This window comes from Penaeus monodon, chromosome 11 (genome assembly GCF_015228065.2).
Source record: "Penaeus monodon isolate SGIC_2016 chromosome 11, NSTDA_Pmon_1, whole genome shotgun sequence".
Taxonomy (NCBI): domain Eukaryota; kingdom Metazoa; phylum Arthropoda; class Malacostraca; order Decapoda; family Penaeidae; genus Penaeus; species Penaeus monodon.
In genome coordinates, this window is record NC_051396.1 from 32,419,344 (window position 1) to 32,441,512 (window position 22,169).

At 37.2% G+C, this 22,169-nt stretch overlaps 1 protein-coding gene across 1 annotated transcript in view; it reads right to left on the reverse strand.

The window, feature by feature from the left end:
* LOC119578550 (serine/threonine-protein kinase H1 homolog) overlaps positions 1-9,819 on the reverse strand; it is a 66,409-nt gene extending 56,590 nt beyond the window's left edge. Inside the window, 3 exon segments of the mRNA XM_037926119.1 lie at positions 7,942-8,054; positions 8,056-8,535; positions 9,778-9,819. Coding sequence (XP_037782047.1) covers positions 7,942-8,054; positions 8,056-8,535; positions 9,778-9,819 — 635 coding nt within the window.
* Positions 9,820-22,169: the final 12,350 nt, after the last annotated feature.

The window sequence follows — 22,169 nt, forward strand, 5'->3', positions numbered from 1 at the left end:
TATAGCTATACATAGAGGAGTATTCTCGATAGATCTAGATATATTAGATAGATATCTATATACTATATAGTAGATATATATATCAAGCGATACAGATATTCTAGATAGAGAATAGACATAGATAGAGATTATAATTAAATATAAGTATCTATCAATAGATACCTATATCGTAGAGAGATAGATATCAATCTATACATATATCAATATATAATCAATATATATATCAATATATCTATACATATATATCAATGAATACATTAACTAATATAATATATATATCAATATATACAGATATCTAGGATATCTAGATCAATATATACAATAGTCTCTACTATAAGAGCAATAGATTAATATATTAGATATGAATATCAATATATAAATATATCTATATCTAATATCAATATATACATATATCTATATATTAAATCCAATATAATACCATCTACTATATATAATATCCATATATACATATATCTATATATAAGATCATATAGTACATAATCTATATATAGATATATTATATCTATAGATATTATAGATATATATATACAATAGATATAGAGCAATAATACATAGATCATATTTAACATATATATATAATACATAATCTAATATACAATATATTATGTAGATAGAGAGAGATATATATATATATCTATATAGTCGTATATTATATAATATCTAGAGAGACATATACTCTGATATATATATCTATCGAATATATATATATATATATATATAATATCTTATATATAATAATCTATATATAAATATTATATATATATATATATAGATATATATAGATATATATGATAATATCGATAGATATATATATCTAGTATAACATTCTATATAATAATTATATATATATATATATATATATATATCAATCTATCTATATATATATAAAGATCTATATATATAGATATTATGGTATGGATGTTAATATTGATATGATCTTAGATATATATATATATAATATAGATATCTATATATATATGTATAATATAATAATAGTGTATATATAGATATATCAATATATACATATATTATATCTCTTATATCTATCTATATATCAATCTATACATATATATATTATATCTATACTATATATATATAGATCAAATATATACATATATATATACTATGATCTAATCTATATATATCAATATACACATATTAGATTATAATCGATATATGAGATATATATATAGATATATGTATATAGATACATATATCTATATCTATATAAGGTAAATTATATATTCAATATCTATATAGTACATATATATATCAATATTCCTATAGTATGTACATATAGATATGCAATCTATACATATATATATCAATATGACAACACATATACTATATCTATATAGCTAATATCAAGATATACATATATATATATAATATAAATAATACATACATATATATATCAATATTATACATATAGATATACATATATATATATCAATATATAACAATATTATTACAATATTATATGATATCAAGAGATAATATATATATATCAAGATATACATAGATTATATAGAAATAATCACATATATATTATCATATATACAATCTTCTCCACTATATAATATATATATCACTATATACATATATAAGACAAATATAGACAATAAATATTCAACTATATACATATATAGATATCAATATATACATATATATACAATAAATATGTATATTTAATACACATATACAATGATATAGATATATATATATATATATATACATATATATATAATATATATATATATATATTTATTGAATATCGAAATTAATAATTGATATATATATTATATATATATATATATATATATATATCATATATATGTATTTTTACAAAAACAACAAAAAAAATGAATATATATGGATATAGTGATATATCTGGTATATATGACAGTATAGGTATATATCGCTAGATATACTATATATATATATACTTATATATATACTGATATATTATACTTCTATATAATATATATATATCATAGATATATAGATATATATATATATATAAGTATAGATTATATTAAGTATATAAGAGATAGAGATAAAATATTAGAATAGATAAGTATATATATAGATATAAGTTATAATATATATATATATATATATATAAAATATATATGTAATTAGATATATAGTATAATATATATATTATAGATTATATATATATATATATATATAGAAATTAGATTAATAAGATATATATAGAGATATATATATTTTTAAAAATAAATTTTAATTTTAAATGATTAAAATATATATATAGAAGCTATACTATAATATATAAGAAGATAGTATATATATATATATATATATATATAATAATATATATCATAGACATATAATATTATATATATATATACTTATGATTAGATAGATATAGAAATATATATATTATATATTATACTTATATATACATATATATATATTATATTATATATAGAGATACTATATATAAGTAGAAGATATATTAAGAGAGAGATATAGTATTAGAGATAAGACGATAAGATATAGATAGAGATATAGATGATGAAGATACTATAGTATGATATCTGATATATAATATATATTATAGATATAGGATAGTAGAGATAGATAGAGAATATAGAGTAGTACGGGATATAAATTATATACTTATATATATTAGACCGATATAGAGAGAGACTGGATAGAATATATCTATATATATATATAGATATATATATAGAATATATAGGTATATACGGATAGTATGATAATAAAGTTATATAAATATATAAGTATATAGATATATAAGATAGACATATATATAGATAGAGAGAATAGAGAATATATGAATATAGCGGATGAGAGATATATAGTTTTAAAGATAATAGATATATATATATACTATAGAGTATATAGATATATATATATAGTATATATATACTTATGAGATATATAATATCTTATAATTATATGGGATAGATAGATACGTATATATAGAGAGAGAGATATATAGAGATATATAGCTATACACTATATCTTTAGATATATATATATATATATATTATATATTCTAGACTTAATATCATATCTATATATATATCTAAAGAATACTAAGTATATATATATATATATATATATATATAAGGACTATATAGAGAGAAAGTATATATATATTTACATATATATGATTAATTAATATATAATATAGATATAGAGAGTAAGTAGAGATATAATATATATATATTAATATATAGTATGTTGTTTTTTTAAAAGAATATATAGATAAGGATCTATATACAGATCTATATATATATATATAGATATGATATATAATAAGATATATAGAGTAAGTATATATGATATATAGTCTATAAGTACATATATAAGAGAGAGAGATAGTATAAAGTATAGAGATATGATGAATAGAGCATCTATATTTATATATGATATAAGTATATATATTTATATATATATATATATATATATATATATATAAGTATATATATATATATATATATATCTCTTTTTTAATTATAGAATTGACTTATTGATATATATGTATATACTGATATATATACATATACACATATACATGTATATACATATACACATATATATACACACATATATGTGTACATATATATGTATACATTTATGCATATACACATACATATATATATACATATATGTGCATATATCAGTACATACATGTGCATATATGAATACATGCATATGCATATATCAATATGTACATATGAATATATCAATATATGTATATGTATGTATCAATATATGTATATGTATATATCAATATATGCATATGTATATAGCAATGTATACAGATGTATATATCAATATATATATACACATGTATGTATCAATATATATATATACACATGTATGTATCAATATATATATATACACATGTATGTATAATATATATATATACATATGTATATATCAATATATACACATGTATATATCAATATATACCCATGTATTTATCAATATATACATTGTATATATCATTATATGCAGATATATGTATATAAAAACACTCTTCCGTGTTGATGCAATAGAAGAAAAACCCACAATACATGCATATATACATACATACATAACATACATACATAAACAACACACTTAACACACACATGGAACAGATTATATATATTATATATATTATATATATATAAATATAATTATATATATATATATATATATCTATATAGATATATTATACACATACATATATATACACCTACATATTATCTCCTATATACATACTCTATACACATACATATATATCTGTACATATATATATACACACATTACATACATATACATATATATACCACACAATATTATATACATATATAGTACAATATATATATACCTATTATATACATCTATAATACATATAATCATACATCTAGAACAATATAAGACATATATATTATACATATATATACATATAATATACATTATAAAACATTACATAGAGATCTCCTACATTAGAACATATATATACTTATGTATATATACATGTATATATGTATATATTAATATATACATACATATATTTACATATACACACACATATATGTATACATATAAATATATATAAACATTCTTTTTTATTCGTACCGGCGGTGATGGAACGCGGACGATGCGCTTGTGCACGGATGCACACACACACACATACACACTCGAATGCGGCGATTTGTGTGTGCACTCATGCGGATTTGCTTAATTTGGGGTAAATTAAACCTAGATATGGTAATGGGTGAGTCTATCGTATATATTACCTAAACAACTACTATACACATATGCATATGCTTACATACACATATACACATATGCATATACTTACATACACATATGCATATGCTTACATACACATATACACATATGCATATACTCACATACACATATACTTACATACACATATACATATACTTACATACACATATGCATATACTTACATACACATATACACATATGCATATACTTACATACACATCTGCATATACTTATACACACATCTGCATATACTTACATACACATACACATATGCATATACTTACATACACATATACATGTGCATATTCTTACATACACATATACATATGCATATACTTACATACACATACATATGCATATACTTACATACATATATACATAAGCATATACTTACACACACACACACAAATATATAAACGCAGTGCATAAGAGACTTCCTTGTCAATCCTTTTCGTCTACCTCACAACTCAAGCGAAGAAAACTTGAGAAAGAAAGAGAAAAAGGCCGGAAATTTCTGAAGTAGTATTCTAGAACTCTCAGTTACTAACGGTATGTCTCTCGAGAGAATAAGATTATCATCTGACGAGGCCTCCCAAGGTAATGACTTTCCGAAGATTGCACTGGCGCAGTGAAAAAAAAATCCTAGCCCCAGGCGAGGATAGATTAAGCCATTCTTTGTGACTGAGGGTGAAAGCCTTGTGCCTGGCAATGTCAATGGGCCCGAGATTGATCTGACCAATGTCTTAATTCAGGCAGACCATCTCCAGGCTTATCAATAGACTAGAGTCGTCCAGGCGTCTGGAAACTAGGGCTTTCCCTTTCATGGCTGAAGTGATAAAAAAGATAGAAAAAATTTTTTCCCCTCCTTTTCTAAAACAATTTTTTTTAAAAGAAAAATTTTTCCCTCTGAATTTTTTTTCATCTTTTTAAAACTTTATTTGGGGCAAAAATTCCCCTGACCAAAACCCCCAAAAAACGAAACCCGTACCAACAACGGGGGTTCTTTGTCTTTAAAAAGCTTTAAAAGGGGGCCGTAAATCTGTTTTTTCCCTTTTATTAAAACCCCAAACCCTTGGGGCTATGCCTGCAGCTCTTCACCCATGCAGTGAACGAGCAATGTCCCCGCAAAAATGACAAACGTCCCTGCAATTATGGGAGTTCTGGCGTACATATTCTAAAAGTGACAGCTTACGCCACAGCATGTACTGTGGCAACTTTCTTTGGACTGTCAAACAGTTGCTGCGTGAGACAGTTACTCCATACACAAGGAAGGAAAAAACCAAAAGCTATTTTCCCCCATAAAAATAATACAATCTTGCCTTGGGGCTGGCAATACCCTTTCATCGGGGAAGGAAAAAGGTAACTCTCTGACAAGTCCCGGGAAGCCCGCATGGGGGCAGGGGGGGCTTGAGGGGCCCATGTCCTCCAAAAAACCCCCCAGCAATAAAATCCTTTGGGCTGGTGGCGCTGGTACACACCATACATCCTAAATGACACAGGATTAATTCTTAGAATGAACGTGTGCTCCCATACGCGAAGAATGAAAGTTCCGATCAACAGTTAAACAAGGGCTCTCAAAAACTTTAAATCGCGCTTTACTTTATGTTCTCCGCAACCTTGCATTAAAAACTTTAACTATGGAGTTGTAGCTCATAATCCCAGCATTTGGCAAGCCTTACTTCCACAGGTTTTCGCATAAACTGATGTCTCTCGACCAAATTTACTCGTACCTTTATTGAGAAATGTATCCTTCCCAGCTAAGCATTGCGTGGGAGGTTTCACATAAAACCTGCAAGGCCCAACAAAACCTCGGATAGTTTCTTAAATATAACCAGATCTCTTAGTTTTGGGAAATTTAAAAAATAAAAAGTGTCTGCAAAAGGGTGCGGGCCACTTTAGGTGCCCCGGATTAAAAAAAATTTCTGGGGGCACGAAGCCAATAATACCTTTCCCCTTTTCCATGGGGGGTTTATATTGTGTAGTATCTTGTACGGGGCACAGTATGAATGTGATGTTTTCTGCGATGTATTGTTCGCTTACAAGCAGGTGTTTTGCACCCACAAAGATTTCTTGGCATAGCTTGTTTCCCGCAGCTATACAGTAAAATTTTAAAATTTGCCCAAATGGACCGAAGGGCCGAAAAAACGCATTTCTCTGGGGTTTTTTATCGTGGGGGTTTTTTAAAAAGTGAAAACACGTTTACTTTGGTATACTTTTACGGGGAAAATTTCAATGTACTATCATAATCAAAAAGAAAAACTACTCCTAATACATGAAAAAATCTGCGTAAGCAAAAAAAAATCAAAATTAAGAAAATAGATCGCGATAAATTCAGCACGGGGAGCAAGTCCACGGAGACCGGGTGAGGATCCGGATGGGGTCTGGGGCGACGCCCCCGGGTTGGGATGTTTTTTTTTGGTTTTTCCCCAGGAAGGTGCAGAAACCCGGGGTTTAAAATCTGAGGGGAAAGGAGGGCACTTCGTGAATATTGCCAATACTTTCATTTATATCACTGGCGATGGAAAATAATTATAGATCAACATGGATAATTGAAATGAGGAATATAGTTCCCCAAGATTGACGGTTTGTGAAAAAAAAAAAACAAAAAAAAAAAAATCCGCTTTTTTAACTTTATCAAATCCCAAACCCTTTCATGAAAGGTTTAAAAAGGGTTTTTAAACCAATAGGTACATAACATCTAGTATTTTTTCTAAACCCCAATTTTAATGCATTCATGAAAGGTTAAATCGAAACTGCAAATATTCTCATAACCTAATACATTTACACGCGCAAGCACGAGTACAAGCATATACACATCAATAGTAGGGCCTATATATATACAAACACATATACAAGCATACACATAAACACGCGCATGCAAGCACAGGCTCGTGCAGTCTCACAAGAAAGGTATTTTTCAAAAGTTTTACCTAATCGTTTAGAAACTAATACTTAAGCCCCAATATTTAAATACTAATGACACAAACTAAATTTCATGGGCTAACTGCTTCTCGATGAAATTTTTTTTGTATTTTTTTTTGTTCGTTTCCCCTTTAAATGTAAATCTGCCCCCATAACGTGGTTCGTGCGGGTCTACACGGACCCCAAGTCGCACAACCCAACTTGGCACCGACCTACCTCCTGGTGTGGGCCAGACCGAAGTCCGTGATCATGAGTCTGGTTTTTTTCCCGGGGTGGAAATTTATAGCAATTTTAACCCGGCTTAAATTCCCTTGAGTGATGCCTAGATTGGTGCAAGTACTTCACGCCCTCCAGCACCATCTTGAGGACCTTAACCGCGTCCCTCTCCGAGAAAGGGCCTTTGGTCATGATTTTGTCAAAGAGGTCTCCACCCGTGGCGAGTTCCATCACCATGTATATTTTATCCACACTCTCAAACACCTCCACTAACTGTATTATATAGGGGCACTTCACACGCCGTAATATTGCCAGTTCGGCCTCGAATGCCTCCCGCCCTTCCTTGGACTCGATGATCTTGATGGCATAAGGTTGCTTCGTGAGTCTGTTCTCGACCCGAACCACCTTGCTGAACGTCCCCTTGCCTATGAGTGCTTTGATATCATATTTGGCCGTGATTCGCGGGTCGTACTTGGTCTTAAACTTGTTACTCTTGTTTAGCCTTTCGAGTTTGATCTTCTCTGCAAGGTTGTTCCCGTCGTCAACCCTAAGTTCGCACTTGATTGGGTTTTGGGAAAACCCTTCACCCCCGGACTTTCATCCCCCCCAAACCATCCCCCGAAATGGCCAAAAAACCCGGGTTTTAAATATCACTGCAAAAACATTCCCCCCAAACCATTTTTTTTTGCTTTCGACACAACCCATGACGACCCTCCGAGCAAAAATACATGCTGCAGAACTCAATAACTCACAAAAGCAGGGAGAACGTTACACAAAAACCCATTCCAAGCCAACACTCACTCCGCTTTAGGGGCAGAAGGGGCCTATTCAATGAGTGCCTTTCTGCCCTTTCTTAACCACCATTTGTCCCGCACTAATTGTATCGGCGGCAGGTTAATGATGGGAAACAGGAGGGTTTAAGTGATTATTTTGTTTGTCTGTAATTTAGACTTTGCTCTAATGTTTTGTTTTTTTGTTTTTGTTTTCCAAATTAATTTTCAATTAAAGCGGTGTATGTAAAGTTTGACACAAGACCCGCTCCAAATGGATTTTTTAGCTGCCAGTTTAAAATTATTAATTTGATTTTTCCCTTATGATATAAAAAAATACTAACCATTTTGTAAAAAATTATCACCAGAGTGATTTTTGGGTATTCTATTTTTGTTCCGCTGCCTCCCCTTTATTTTTCGAAACCCGCCCTTAGATAATTTCTTTCAAGGGAAACACCAAATATGGGGGCCTTGAAATTTGGGGTATGTAGCCCCACAAAAAAAGAAAAAAAAATAAAAGTATAGAAAGGTGAAAAAAAGAAGAAAAAATTTTATTTAGCAGAAGAGCCGTGCCCTTTTGCCTTTTTAAACCCAATCAGCGCCCGAGCTTCAGATGCAAAAATTTTCCGGTCACCCAAATCGCTCTTAAATCTCCCTCTGCGTCTGTGATGGCGTCCGAAAGCTATGAGGATTGACTTCGGTGATCGCTGTCCTTTCTTTGGATTTTATGATTTTTGCCGTGTATCTGCTGCATGATTAACTTAAGACTTTTTTGTTGTTATTTTATAAGAAAATTATCTATTAAACGTCTAAATCAATCCTGTTGCTAGACAAAAAAATAAAACAAAAAACAAAATGAGGTAATCGGACAAATGATCAAGATAACCCACACCAACATGGCTGATGGAAGGAACACTTGTTTTGAATAGACCGATTTTAGCGTCTTGAGTTCATCACCAAGAGCTTAAAATATGCCCTTGACTGGGTGAGTTAATTATTATATCCCATTTCTGGTGTAAATAACATTTTAAAAAATTTACCGCCCTAAAGCACGGAAAAATAAAACCGAAACCAAGTGGTCCTTGGCATTAGGACTCAAGAAGCCCATAATACTTTTGGGGACAGATTATCAGGGGCGGGGAAGAAATTTAGACGGGTTTAATTTAATATCTTTTATTTAAAAACCATTCATTTATCGACCCCAAGAAGGAAAGTGTCTTTGGCATGTGGTTCCGGAATAACCAAGATCGGGCTCGAGAGATGTGTAAGACAGACACAGAAAGGTAGGCCTATGACGGACAGAAATGGAAATTTTGACTCATTTTAAGTTAGTCCTACTTCTGTTTATCACTTTAATTACGAATCTGTAGATGTATCAGTCTATTTATTGTCCTCTTAGTGTTCTTGAGTTGACAAAGATCCTTTCTCATTGTATAAAATCGGATGAGTGCCGGGAAATCCCCAAAATCCCACTATAGGCTTTTGAATAAAATTTTATATATTTTTTTTTGAAATTAAATACAGTATTAATTAATTTTTTAAAGAACAAATAAAAAACTTTATTTTCAACTAATTTTTGGAATAAGTTTATTTTTTTAGTGTAAGGAAGCAGTGATGCAATCAAATGCAGTATTTTATTGAGTGAATTTCTAGCAGTAAAAATCAAAATGTTTTGCGGGCAGCCCTAAATGTATTTTTTTTTTTTTTACTTTATGACAATGTCAGAATTACATCTAGTTTCATATCACTTCATCTTCTTGATCAAATAATATTGTTATTATACTTTCAGTATTGGGTAGTAGAAATGTGACCATAAATTATTTTTTGTTTTTTGTTTTAAGACTAAGTACAAGGAACTGGAGAATGTTGATAAACAAATAAATCTGAATTATAAAGTAATGGCCATTGAATGGAAGTTTGCTGGATATATATACAGAGTAGTAAAATTGCTAAATTCATCCAGTAAGTTTCTCCCTATTTATATCAAAAAATTTTTATTAGATAGAAAATAGTTTTATGACTAGGGTAGTTTTTATAGTTTTTTTTAATATTTTTTTTAGAAGTAAAAATTTTAAGGGTTTTTTGTGAAGGGGTTTTATTTTTTCTTTTACCTTCTTAAACTTTTTAGAATGGGTGTTGAATGAAGTAAAAATACAGTATCTCTTGATCAGAATACTTAGTTTGCTGTGCAAATTATTATATGAAGTTTCATCTCTAAAATTATTCTAATAGCAATAGGGTAATACTTTTGTGAAGACACATATTATAACCTGACACTCTTTTCTCCTTTCACCCATTCCCAATGGTCAGGGGACATTCTTCTTCTTTTAACGGTAGGTTCATGTCTGGGGGCCCCGGGGTTCAAAAGAAATGATACTTAAATTTTTTTTTTTTTTCCATTTTGCAAATGCTTTTTGGGTAAAAGTACGTGGTGGGGGTCCCCAATTCCTTTCCACGGAAGTCCCGGTGGTCCCTTTTTGGTAATCATTCTCTCTTTTTTTATCCGGGTTTTTGGGAAACCACACTTAAACTTGGGCTGGTTTGGGCCACCCTTTGGCTAGGCAGGCAATCAAGGTGAAGTTCCTTCCCCAAAGGGGAAACAACGCGGCGGTTGGGGATTTCAAAACCCTCGAATTCGGGTTTGGCCGTCTTAAACAGTCTTGAGTCCGCCGCTCTAACCATTGGGGGCCCACCCGGCCTTGACGATCTTTGGGCTTCCATGATTTTTTCTTAGCAATTTAGAGCGGTGGTTTGCCATTGCCTTCCCCCGGTTTTTTTTTATCGATTTAAACCTTTCTCTTTTTCCCGGGCACTACTTGACGGGCCCTTGGCCAACCAGGGGGGCTAGGCGGCATCGAGGGGGAAATTTTCCTTCCCCAAGGGAACCCGCGGGGGGCCGGGTGTCGAACCCTCAAAGCTCAATTCCCCGTCGTGTAGCCCCTGAGCCCGACGCTCAAACCATTTCGGCCGACCGCGGCCCCAGGTTTGGGCCACCCATTGGCTAGGTAGGAAATTAAAGGGGGAAGTTCCTTGCCCAGGGCCCAAAAACGCGCCGGGCCCGGGTTGACTCAAACCCCCTCGAACTCAGATTACCGTCGTGACAGTCTTGAGTCCGACGCTCTAACCATTCGGCCACCGCGTCCCCTCAGGGGACATTATTACAAGGTAATTGTAGAAATAAAGTAAAGATTTTTCTTTAATGTGTCCTATATTATTTTTGGAACTTGTCCAAAAGATAGATGCTTGGTGGTTATTGAGGGGGGGAAATACAGCATTTGATATTTTTTGATATCTCAAGTTAAGCATTATTTTGTGTGATAACACTGGTGTGATGGCCTGTTTTAAACTGTTTTATAATGTCCCCGGGAAAAAGGAAAGGTTTCTTTTTTTTTGGGTCCCAAACAATACTTTTTTTTGGGAGAGAAAAAAACCCCTTTTAAAACCATTGTGTTTTTTCGCTTATGAGAAACAAATTAAGGTACTTTATTAGAGGTAAATGTACTTAAAACTTCCAGAATTAGAATTCTGACTTAAGCTTAGATAAATGATTAAATAAGAATTGAACATAACCCTATCTGCTATTTTCATTAACTCATGTGACAGCTTTTCATGTTTATATAATATATATGCTTTTAATGTAATGCTTTACAGTGAATTTATTTTATCATATAAGTTGGCAGATATATTTCCCCCTGTGGCTTTTTTAATCAGAATGGTACAAAAAAAGTTGCCCAAAATGTCCTATTGTTCAGCCAGCCCCAGTGAATTAGTTTGGTAAATGTCATATTAGGTAAATCTGCTTAAAGGATCACTCTTCCCAAGTGTTAGTACTGCCTTAAAACTCAACATAAAGGAAAAATACACTTTTTTATAAAAATCAAATTTTTATACACCGTGGGGTGGGGTTGAAAAAGGTGAGTAGGGAGGCAAGGGTGATTCATAATATGTTAGTCTGTATGATTATGTTGTTATTTCCTGTGATTAATCATCATTACAGGGATTGCAATGTATAGTATATATATGATGTGTTTAAAGGCTGTGTAAGAGAATTACCATAAGCTTTGCAATTTATAATTGGTCTGGCCATTACTTTGTATGGTAGGGATTTTGCACCTTCCTGTTTAATATAACACGTCAGCTTGTTTGCTATTCCACAGAGGAAAACAGTACCAGCCCAAAGCAAGTCCCTCCCTTTTTTTTTGGGGTTTTTCCACATATTTTTCCCCTTATGGGCCCTTTTTATGGTCCCATTGTGATCAAAATTTACAAATTTTAAACAAATTTAATAAGCAAATTTGGGAAGTTTATTTACGGGGAACTTTAAATTGTTTTAAAAACAATTTTTTTGGGAAAGGGGTCTAGAAAACTCTTACCCAAGTTTCCTTTTTACTTTAAATGGAATGAACAGCGGGAAGGAAAAAAACAAGTGCTATCTAGGCCCAAATATTTTTTTGGTAACCCAAAATTTCCTTAAACCCAATTTTCGGGGGTTTTTATTTTTAAATTTTTTGGGGAAATAAGGTACTTGATAGCTGGGCTATATTGAAAGTAAAGACTAAAATGAGGTTACTGATTGTACCAAGAGAAGTCCTCCAAAAATAGTGTGTTACATTGCCTTGCCAGCAAGTAACCACTTCCTTCATATTTGATGGCGATTTTGAGGATCCCATCCAGCAACATGGTGTATACCCATGCTGGGAATGTCAAAATCACCGAAACAAGTATAGCAGTCCATATTGTAATAGAATTATCACTTGCAAGCAACCATTTGAGCTAATGCAACTTTGATTTGATATATTCTCATCAAGATTTTGAGAAAGGGAGGAAATTGTATATAATCTGCTGAGTATATGTTACTGTTATATTAACAAATATTTTGTGTTGGAGGACCATATACTGTTCTAAGTAAAAGATAAGAAACCATTGAAATATATAAAGAAGATTAAAAACATGTCTTACTTGATATATCTTCAGATCTCTTGTATTACATTTATATAATGTTGATATTTCATTGATAACTGTAGGAACTGAAATAAATTCTTTTTGGTTTAAATCAACAGTGTTTCATTTAGGTAAACAACAGAGTCAAGGGCACTGTTTAAGGGTTAACAAATCCTTAGGGGTCGGTGATGATCTTGTGCAATGAAAATATCGGAAAATAAGTAATTCCTACTGATTTTATTAATTTATAATGGCAACATTTTCTATAAATACTTATTGCCTAAAGTACATGATACTAGAACTTGTAAAATTAACCACAACCTCTATGTATCTGTAGCTTCCACAGTCATATTTCTCATTTGAAATTTTGGGGAAATTTTTAAATAAAAATACCCCAAAAAATTATTAAAATTTCATATAAGAATTTATTAAAATGAAAAATTTAATCCCTTTGGGTGTGTGTCATTCTAGCTGATTTCTGAAATCTTCATTTTTTTAAATTTTAATATTTTTAAATAAAATTTTTTCCAGGGCTATTTTTTTTAATTTTTTAAAAAGAAAACACTTAAAATTTTACAAATTATATTCAGTTTGAATATTTTTCCATCTGTTAGTGTTCTGTAACCCACTGATTGCAGTATTATGTACTATCTACTGTATTATTTTCTTCTTCCTCTTCTTCTTCTTCCTTTTTATAACACAGGGGCTAAAAAATGCTCGGGCCCCGGGAAAGTCAGTTGGGTTGGCCAAGGGGCCCCAAGTCGTTTAAATTTTTCCCCAAATTTGAATTTATGGGAAATTTTTTTTTTTTATCATAATGCTATCAGTATTGATACCATTATTATTATTATTATTATTATTATTATTATTATTATTGTTATTATTATTACAATTCATAAATTTCTATTAAAAAAACACCAATAACATTAAAATGTATAAAACTGAAAAAAAATTCTTGACAGAAATCAAGATTATTGGTGAATAAGCTCTCTGTTTAACAAAATTCATAAAAACATGTGAAATAAATTTAAATTTTCCCCATACACTTTTCTCTATATTTGGCCCCCAGTATTGGTATAAAAATTACACATTACCAACTTCTTTTTTATTTTTTTAAATGTTACAATTAAAAAACAAAGAATATATTTTTTCTAGTAGGTCTATTACCTAAATATTGGACAAAATGTCTATATGAAGTACAAAATTATAACTCATTCTCTCTCTCTCTCTTTCTCTTTCTCTTTCTCTCTCTTCTCTCTTCTCTCTTCTCTCTTCTCTCTTTCTTCTCTCTCTCTTCTCTCTCTCTTCACTCTCTCTTCACTCTCTCTTCTCTCTCTCTTTTCCCCTCTCTTCTCTCCTCTCTCTCTCCTTTTCTCTCTTTTCTCTCCTCTCCCCCTCCTTTTCTTTCTCTCCTCTCTTTTTCTTTCTCTCTCTCTCTCTCCCCCTTTCTCTCTCTCTCTCTCTCTTTCTTTCTCTCTCTCTTTTTCTCTCTTTCTTCCCCTCTCTCCCTCGGCTCCTCTCTTTTCTCCCTCTCCTTCCCCCCTCTCTCTCCCTCCTCCCCCTCTCTCTCCTCTCTTTTCCCCTCTCTCTCTCTCCCCTCTCTCTCTCCCCTCAGACTCCCCCACTCACTCACTCCTTTTTCCCCCCTCCCTTTCTCTCTCTCTCTCTCCTCTCTCCCCTCTCTTTTTTCCCCTCTCTCTCTCTCTGTCTCTCTCTCCTCTCTCGGGCCCTCCTTTTCTCCCCTCCCCAACTCTCTCTCTCTCTCTCTCCCTTTCCCTTTTCCCCCCTCCCCCCCTCCCTCCCTCCCTCCCTCCTCTCTCTCTCTCTCTCTCCCCTCCCCTTTTTTTCTCTCTCTCTCTCTTTTCCCCTCTCTCTCTCTCTTTTCTCTCTCTCTCTTTTCCTCTCTTTTCTCTCCTCCCCCCCTCCCGTCCCTCCCTTTTCCCCCTCTCCCTCTTTTCCCTCCCCCCCTCTCTCCTTTTCCCTTTTTCCCCTCTCTCTCTCTCTTCCCCTTTCCTCTCTCCCTCCCTTCTCTTCTCTCTCTTTTCTCCCCTCCCCTCTCTCTCTCTTTTCTCTCTCTTTCTCTCTCTCTCTTCTCTCTTTTCTTTCTTCTCACCCCCCTTTTTTTTCACTCCCTTTTTTCTTTTCAATCTATTTCTTCTCCCTCTCCCTTCCTCTCTCTCTCCCCTCTCTTTTCTCCTCTCTCTCTCTCTTTTCCTCTCTCTCTCTCTTCCCCTTCCTCCCTCTCTCTCTCTTCCTCTTCCTCTCATCCACTCTCTTCCTCTTCCTCTCATCCTCTCTCTTTTCCCCTTTCCCCTCTCTCTCTCCTTTTTCCCCTCTCTCTCCTTTCTCTCTTTTTTCCTTTCTCTTCTCTCCTTTCTCTTTTCTCTTTTCTCTTCCTCTCTCTCTCTCTTTTCCCCTCTCCTCTCTCTCTCTCTCCTCCCCCCCTCCCTTTTCCTTTTCTCTCTCTCTCTCCCCTCTCTTCCCTCCCCTCCCTCTTTTCCTTTTCCCCCCTCTCTCTCTTTTACCCCCCCTCCCCTCTCTCTCTCTCTTTTCCCCCTTTCCTTTTCCCCTTTTCCCCCTCTCTCTCCCCCCTCTCTCTCTCCTCTCCTATCAGCTCTCTCTCCTCTCCTCTCCTCTCTCTCTTCTCTCTCTCTCTTCTCTCTCTCTCTGTTTTTTCCTTTCCCCTCCTTCCTCTCTCTCTCTTTTCCTCTCTCTCTCTCCCTTTTCCCCCCCCTCTCTCTATTTTTCCCCTCTTTTCTCTTTCTCTCTCTTCTCCCCTCTTCCTCCCTCCCCTCTCCCTCTCTTTCCCCCCTCTCTCCTCCCCCCTTTTCCCCTCTTCCCCTCCCCCGTCTTCCTCTCTCTCTCTCTCCCTCTCTTCCCCCCCTCTACTCTCCCTCTCTTCCTCTTTCTCTCTCCTTCTCTTCACTCTCTCTCTCCTCTCTTTCTTCTCCTCTCTCTCTCTCTTCTCTCTCTCTCTTTTTCCCCTCTTTTCTCTCTCTTTTCCCCTCTCTCCCCTCTTTTTCCCCCCTTTTCCTCTTTTTCCCCCTCCTCTTTTTTTCCCCCTCGCTCTCTCTTCTCTCTCTCCCCTCCCCCTCTCTCTCTTCTCCCCTCTCCCCTCGCTCCCCTCTTCTCTCTTCTCACCCCTCTCTCTCTCCTCTCTCATCTCTCTCCTCTCTCTCTCTCTCTCTCTTCTCTCTCTCTCCCCTCACTCTCTCTCTCTTCCTCTCTCCCTCGCCCTTTTCCCCTTTTTCCCTTTCCCTCTTTCCCCCTTTTCCCTTTTTTTTCTCTCTTTTCCCTCCTTTCTTCTCCTCTCTCTCTCTCCCTCTCTCTCCTCTTTCTCCCTTCTTTTTCCTTTTTTCTCTCTCTCTCTCACTCACTACATTTACTCTTCCCCTCCCCCCCCTCCTCCCTCTCCCCTCTCTCCCCTCCTTCTCTCTCTCTCCCCCCTCCACCCTCTCCCCCTCTCCTCCCCTCTCTCGGTCTCCTCTCTCTCTCTCTCTCTCTCTCTCTCCCCCCCTCTCTCTCTCTCTTTTTCTCTCCCCTCTCCCCCATCTCTTTTCCTCCCTCTCTCTCTGCCCCTCCTCTCCCCTCCTCTCGTCTCTCCTCTCTCCTCCCTCTCTCTCTTCTCCTTTTCCTCCCCTGTCTCCCCCTTTTCCCCCCCCCCTCTCTCTCTTTTTCCCCTCCCCTCTCTCTCTCTCATTCTCCTCCAAACTCTCTTTTCCCCCATCCTCCTCCCCTCTCCTCCTTTTTCTCTCTCTCTCTCTCTCTATCTCTCTCTCTGTGTTTTTTCCTTTCCCCTCTCTTCCTAAACTCTCTCTCTCTCTCCTCTTCCCCTCTCTCTCTCTCTCTCTCTCCCTCTCTCTCCCCCTCTATTCTCATTTTCGCTCCCCCCTCTCTCTCTCTCTCTCTCTTTCCTCTCTCTTTTCTTTTCCTCTCTCTCTTCCCTTCCCTCCCTCTTTTCCTCTCTCCTCTTTTCCTTTTCCTTCTCTCTCTCTCTCGTCCCCTTTTGGTCTCTCTCCCATCCTCCCCTCCTTTTCCCTCTCTCTCTCCCCCTCTCTCTCTCTCTCTCCCCCCTCTCTCCCTTTTTCCCTCTCTCTTCCCCTCTCTCCTTCCTTTTTCCCTCTCTCTCTCTTTCTCTCTTTTCTCCCTTTTTCTTTTCTTTTTCCCCTCTCCCCCTTTCTCTCTTTCTCCTCCCCCTTCCCCCTCCCCTCTTCTCCTCCCCTTTTTCCCTTTTTCCCCTTCCTTCTTTCCCCCTCTCATCTCTTCCCCCCTTCTCCCTCCCCCTCCTTCCTCCCCCTCTCCTCCCCTCTCTCTCACCTTCCCCTCCTCCCCTCTCTCTCTCCCTTTCCTTTTTCTCTTCCTTTTTTCTCTCTCTCCCCTCTTCTTTTTCTCTCTCTCTCTCCCCCTCCCCTCCTTTTCCTCTCTCCCAAAAACTCCTCTCTCCCTCTCCCTCTCGTCTCGCTCTCTCTCTCTCTCTCCTCTCTCCTTTTCTTCCCTTTTTTCCCTTCTCCTCAAAAACGTCCCCCTTTTCCCCTCTCCTCTCCCTCCCTCCCTCCTCTTTTTCCTTTTCTCCTTTCCCCCCCTCTCTCTCTCTTTTTCTTCTCTCTCTCTCTCTCTCTCTTCTCTCTCTCTCTCTCTCCTTCCCCCTCCTCTCTCTCTTTTGTTCCCCCCCCCCTCCCCCCCTCCCCCCTCTCCCTCTCTCTTTCTCTCTCTCTCCCTTCCCCCCCCCTCCCCCCCCCTCCCCCCTCCCCCCCCCCCCCTCCCTTCCCCCTTTTTTCCCGCTTTTTTCCCCCCCCCCCCCTCCCCTCCCACTCCCCCTCTCTTTCCCCCCCCTCCCTTCCCCCCCCCCCTCCCCCTCCCCCCTTCCCGCCTCCCCCCCCCCTCCCCCCCCCCCCCCCTATTTTTCCTCTCCCCTTCTCTCTCCTTTTTCCCCTCGGGGCTCCCTCCCCCCCCCACCCCCCCTCCTTTTCCCCCCCCTCTCTCTCCTCTCTCTCTCTCTTTTTCCTTCCTCCCCTCTTCCCTATCTCTCTCTCCCTTTTTTCTCTCTCCCCTCTCTCTCTTCTCCTCCTCTCCGTCCTTTTCTCTTTTCCCCTCTCTCTCCTTTTCTCTCTCTCTCTTTCCCCTCTCTCGTTTTCTGTCCCCCTTCTCTCCTCTCTCTCTCCTCCCCTTTTCTTTCTCTCCCCCCTCCCCTCTCTCTCTCTCTCCTCCTCTCTCCTCTTCGTTTTCCTCCGTTCCCCCTCTTTTTCCCCTTCCCCCTTCCCCCTTTTCCCCTTTTTCCCCCCTCCCCTCCCCCCCCTCTTTTTTGTCTCTCCCTTTTCCCCCTTTTCTCTCTCTCTTCCCCCCCCCCTCTCTCTCTCTCTCTCTCTCCCCGTTTATTCTTCTCTCCTCTCTCTCCCCTTCTTCTCCTCCCCCACTTTCTCTTTTTTTTCCCCCCTCTCTCTCTCTTTCTCCCCTCCTCCCCCCGTTTCCCCTCCCCTTTCTCTCCCCTCCTTTCTCTCCCCCCCTCCCCTCCCTTTTCTTCTCCTCTCCCCCTTTCTCTCTCTTTTTTTTCTCTCGCTCTTGCTCTCTCTCTCTCTCGTCCTTCTCCCCCCTCTCGAAAACTCTCCTCTCTCCTTTTCCCTCTCCCCCCCTCTCTCTCTCTCCTTCACTCTTGCTCTCCCCCCCTCTCTTTCCCCTCTCCCTCCTCCACTTTCTCGTCCTCTGTCTTTTCTCCCCCCCCCTTTCTCTCTCCCCTCCCTCTCCCTCTTCTCTCTCTCTTCCCTTCTTCCCCTTTTTTCTCTTCCCCCTCTCTCTTCCCCGTCTCTCTCTCTTCCCCCTTTTTTTTTCTTTTCCCCCCTCTCTCCCTTTTTCCCCTTTTTCCCTCCCTTCCTCTTTTTCCTTCCTCGGTTTCTCTCTCTCCTTTTTCCTCCTCTCGGGCCCCTCCGCTCCCCTCCTTTTTCCCTTCCCCTCTCCCTTCTTTTTTCCTCTCTCTTCTCTCTCTCCCCTTTCCCTCTCCGATCCCGCACTTCCCTCTTCTCTCTTCCCCCTTTTCTCCCCCCTCTCCCCCATCCCCTCTCTCTTTTCCCCCCCAATCGTCCTTTTCCCCCCTCTCTCCCTCTCTCCCCCTCTTCTTTTCCCCTGCCGCTCCCTCCCCCCCCCTTTTCCTCCCCCCCTCTCTCTTTTCCTCTTTTTCCCTTTTTTTTCTTTTCTCTCCCTTTTCTCTCTCTCTCCCTTCTTCTCTCTCCCATCTTCCTTTTCTTTTTCCCCCCCCTTTTCTCTTTCTTTTCTCCCCCTTTTCCCCTCCCCTCTCTCCCTCCCCCTTCCTCCTCCTCTCTTTCCTATCTCTCTCCCTCTCCTCTCTCTCTTTTCTCTCCTCCCCCGGGCTTTCCCCACCCCTCCTCTCCCTCCTCTCTCTCTCTCTCTCCCTCTCTCTCCCCTCTCTCTCCCCTCCCCTCTCTCTTCTCTCCTCTAGTCTTTCCCCCCCCTCCTCTCCTCTCTCCTCTCTTCCCCCTCTCTCTCCCTCCCCCCTCTCCCCTCTCTCTCTCTCCCCCCCCCTCTCCTTTTCCCCCCTCCTCTTTTCTCCCCCTCTCCCTCTTCCCTCTCCCCTCCCCTTTTTCTCGTCTCCTCTCCCCTCCCCCCTCTCCTCCTCCCCTCTCATCTTTTCTCCGTTCCCCCCCTCATTTTTTCCTTTCCCCTCCTTCCCCTCTCTCCCCCTCCTCCATCCCCAAAAATTAAGAATTGGTCTTGGTAAAATTTGGATTATCTTTATGGATGCCAGCAATGTGGGGGTAAGGGAAATTTTGCCTTAAAGGGGGTTAAATGCAAACTGTATGATTTTTCCCTCTAAATTATCCCTTTAAAATTTTCTCCATATGGGACTGAAGTAAAACAGCTTATGAAGAAAATATTTTTTAAGAATGGAAAAAGCGATACAAAAGGGACAAATCTAGCTTGCCAATTATGGACTGTTGGAAAAAGTTTTGAAAAAATATATAAATAATCCTAGGAACATATTTAATTCATATGTCATGAAGTTCTATATTTAGTAAATATCATGCATCTGGCAGAGCTACAGAAATCTAGTAACGCATCACAATTCAAAAGTAAAAAGGATGTTGCTGTGGTTCATGCGTGGATTTGCAGTCTTGGAGCAATAGGAGGAGGATTAGATGACTGGCAGTAATAAGGAACATCTATTTATCAAGGTATCTGAGTCACTTGTCTTTTCTAAAAATGAGAGCGTAAGTTTATCTACTAATATGTTATCAGCCATTTTTGCATAGGTGGTTTTATAGACATCAATATATGTACTCCATGTAATTATGGAATTTTGAGAACAATGGAGCATGAGTTTTTAGAATGACTTAAGATCGTTCTGTCAAGTCTACTGAGTTAGGGGCAAGCATAATAGATGCTGATACTTATGACTTTTTACGATGTTGACCAGTAAAATCCCTATTGCAGTATGCATAGTCAACAGAATTTTCATCACTGTAATTAAGAGAAGAGACATTAACCCAGTAATTGCAGTATGAAAAAGATTGGCTAGTAGCCAGTAATGTGTGGTTGGAGTGCATTGACAGTTTCTCCATTTCTGCTTAGATTGCACAGTATTTAAAGTACAAGATTGGGCGGCACAGTATAACTTGTACATGCAGCTTATAACCACAAGTGTGAAATTTTCATTCTTTCCCTCTCACTTTAGGTGCCTATATCTAATAGCGACATCAAACACCAAAGACAGCTCAGTGGATTGGGGTATGTCATTATGTGGTGCCATTTGTGACTTGGTCCACCACAGTTCATATAAGGTATATGACAATAAGGAAGTCAAGGAAGTTCGCCTTGAACTCCCATTGCACAGATTGTTCTATCTCCCATTCTCAAGCGTTCCTATTATCCTCAGGGTGGCTATGAACCATCAGTCAGTGGCTGTGTGAACAGCTGTTTTTTAGATTCCTGCACTTGATGAAATATCCTTGCAAAATGATGTGAACTCTAGTTAGGTTGGGAGTGATATATGAGCAGTAATAGAACTTTGCACACTCCTATAACAATAGTCGGAACGTTCTGGGGATGGTTATGAAACGGTATTGGTATGGTTGAGATGATATCAGGATGCTACCAGAATGGTAGATAGAAATTGGAACGGCGCAGGACCAGTATGAGAAAGGTAGGGAAAGGTATGAGAGCATTACCGATGCAAGATGAATTTTGGTGGCAGTTGACTTGCAATATTGCTTAAGTTCTGTTAACGATCCATCAGGCTCCATTATCAATGTACTAAGGATTCATTACTGTTCACTTTGAACAGGAAGGGAACAGTTAAAACTGAATGTACACCAAACTCGGCCATCCTAACTGTTCCTACCATACGAAGGACTTCCATCAACATCCACTGATTCTCCTTTTAGACTCCATTAACCCTTTACCAACGGATGAATTCCCGATGCGCAAGCCCTCTCTCCAGGGTGGTATTCATAGTGGCCCAGGCCCCGCTGCCGGGGGCTCATATCGTCACCCTAGCATGCACGACTG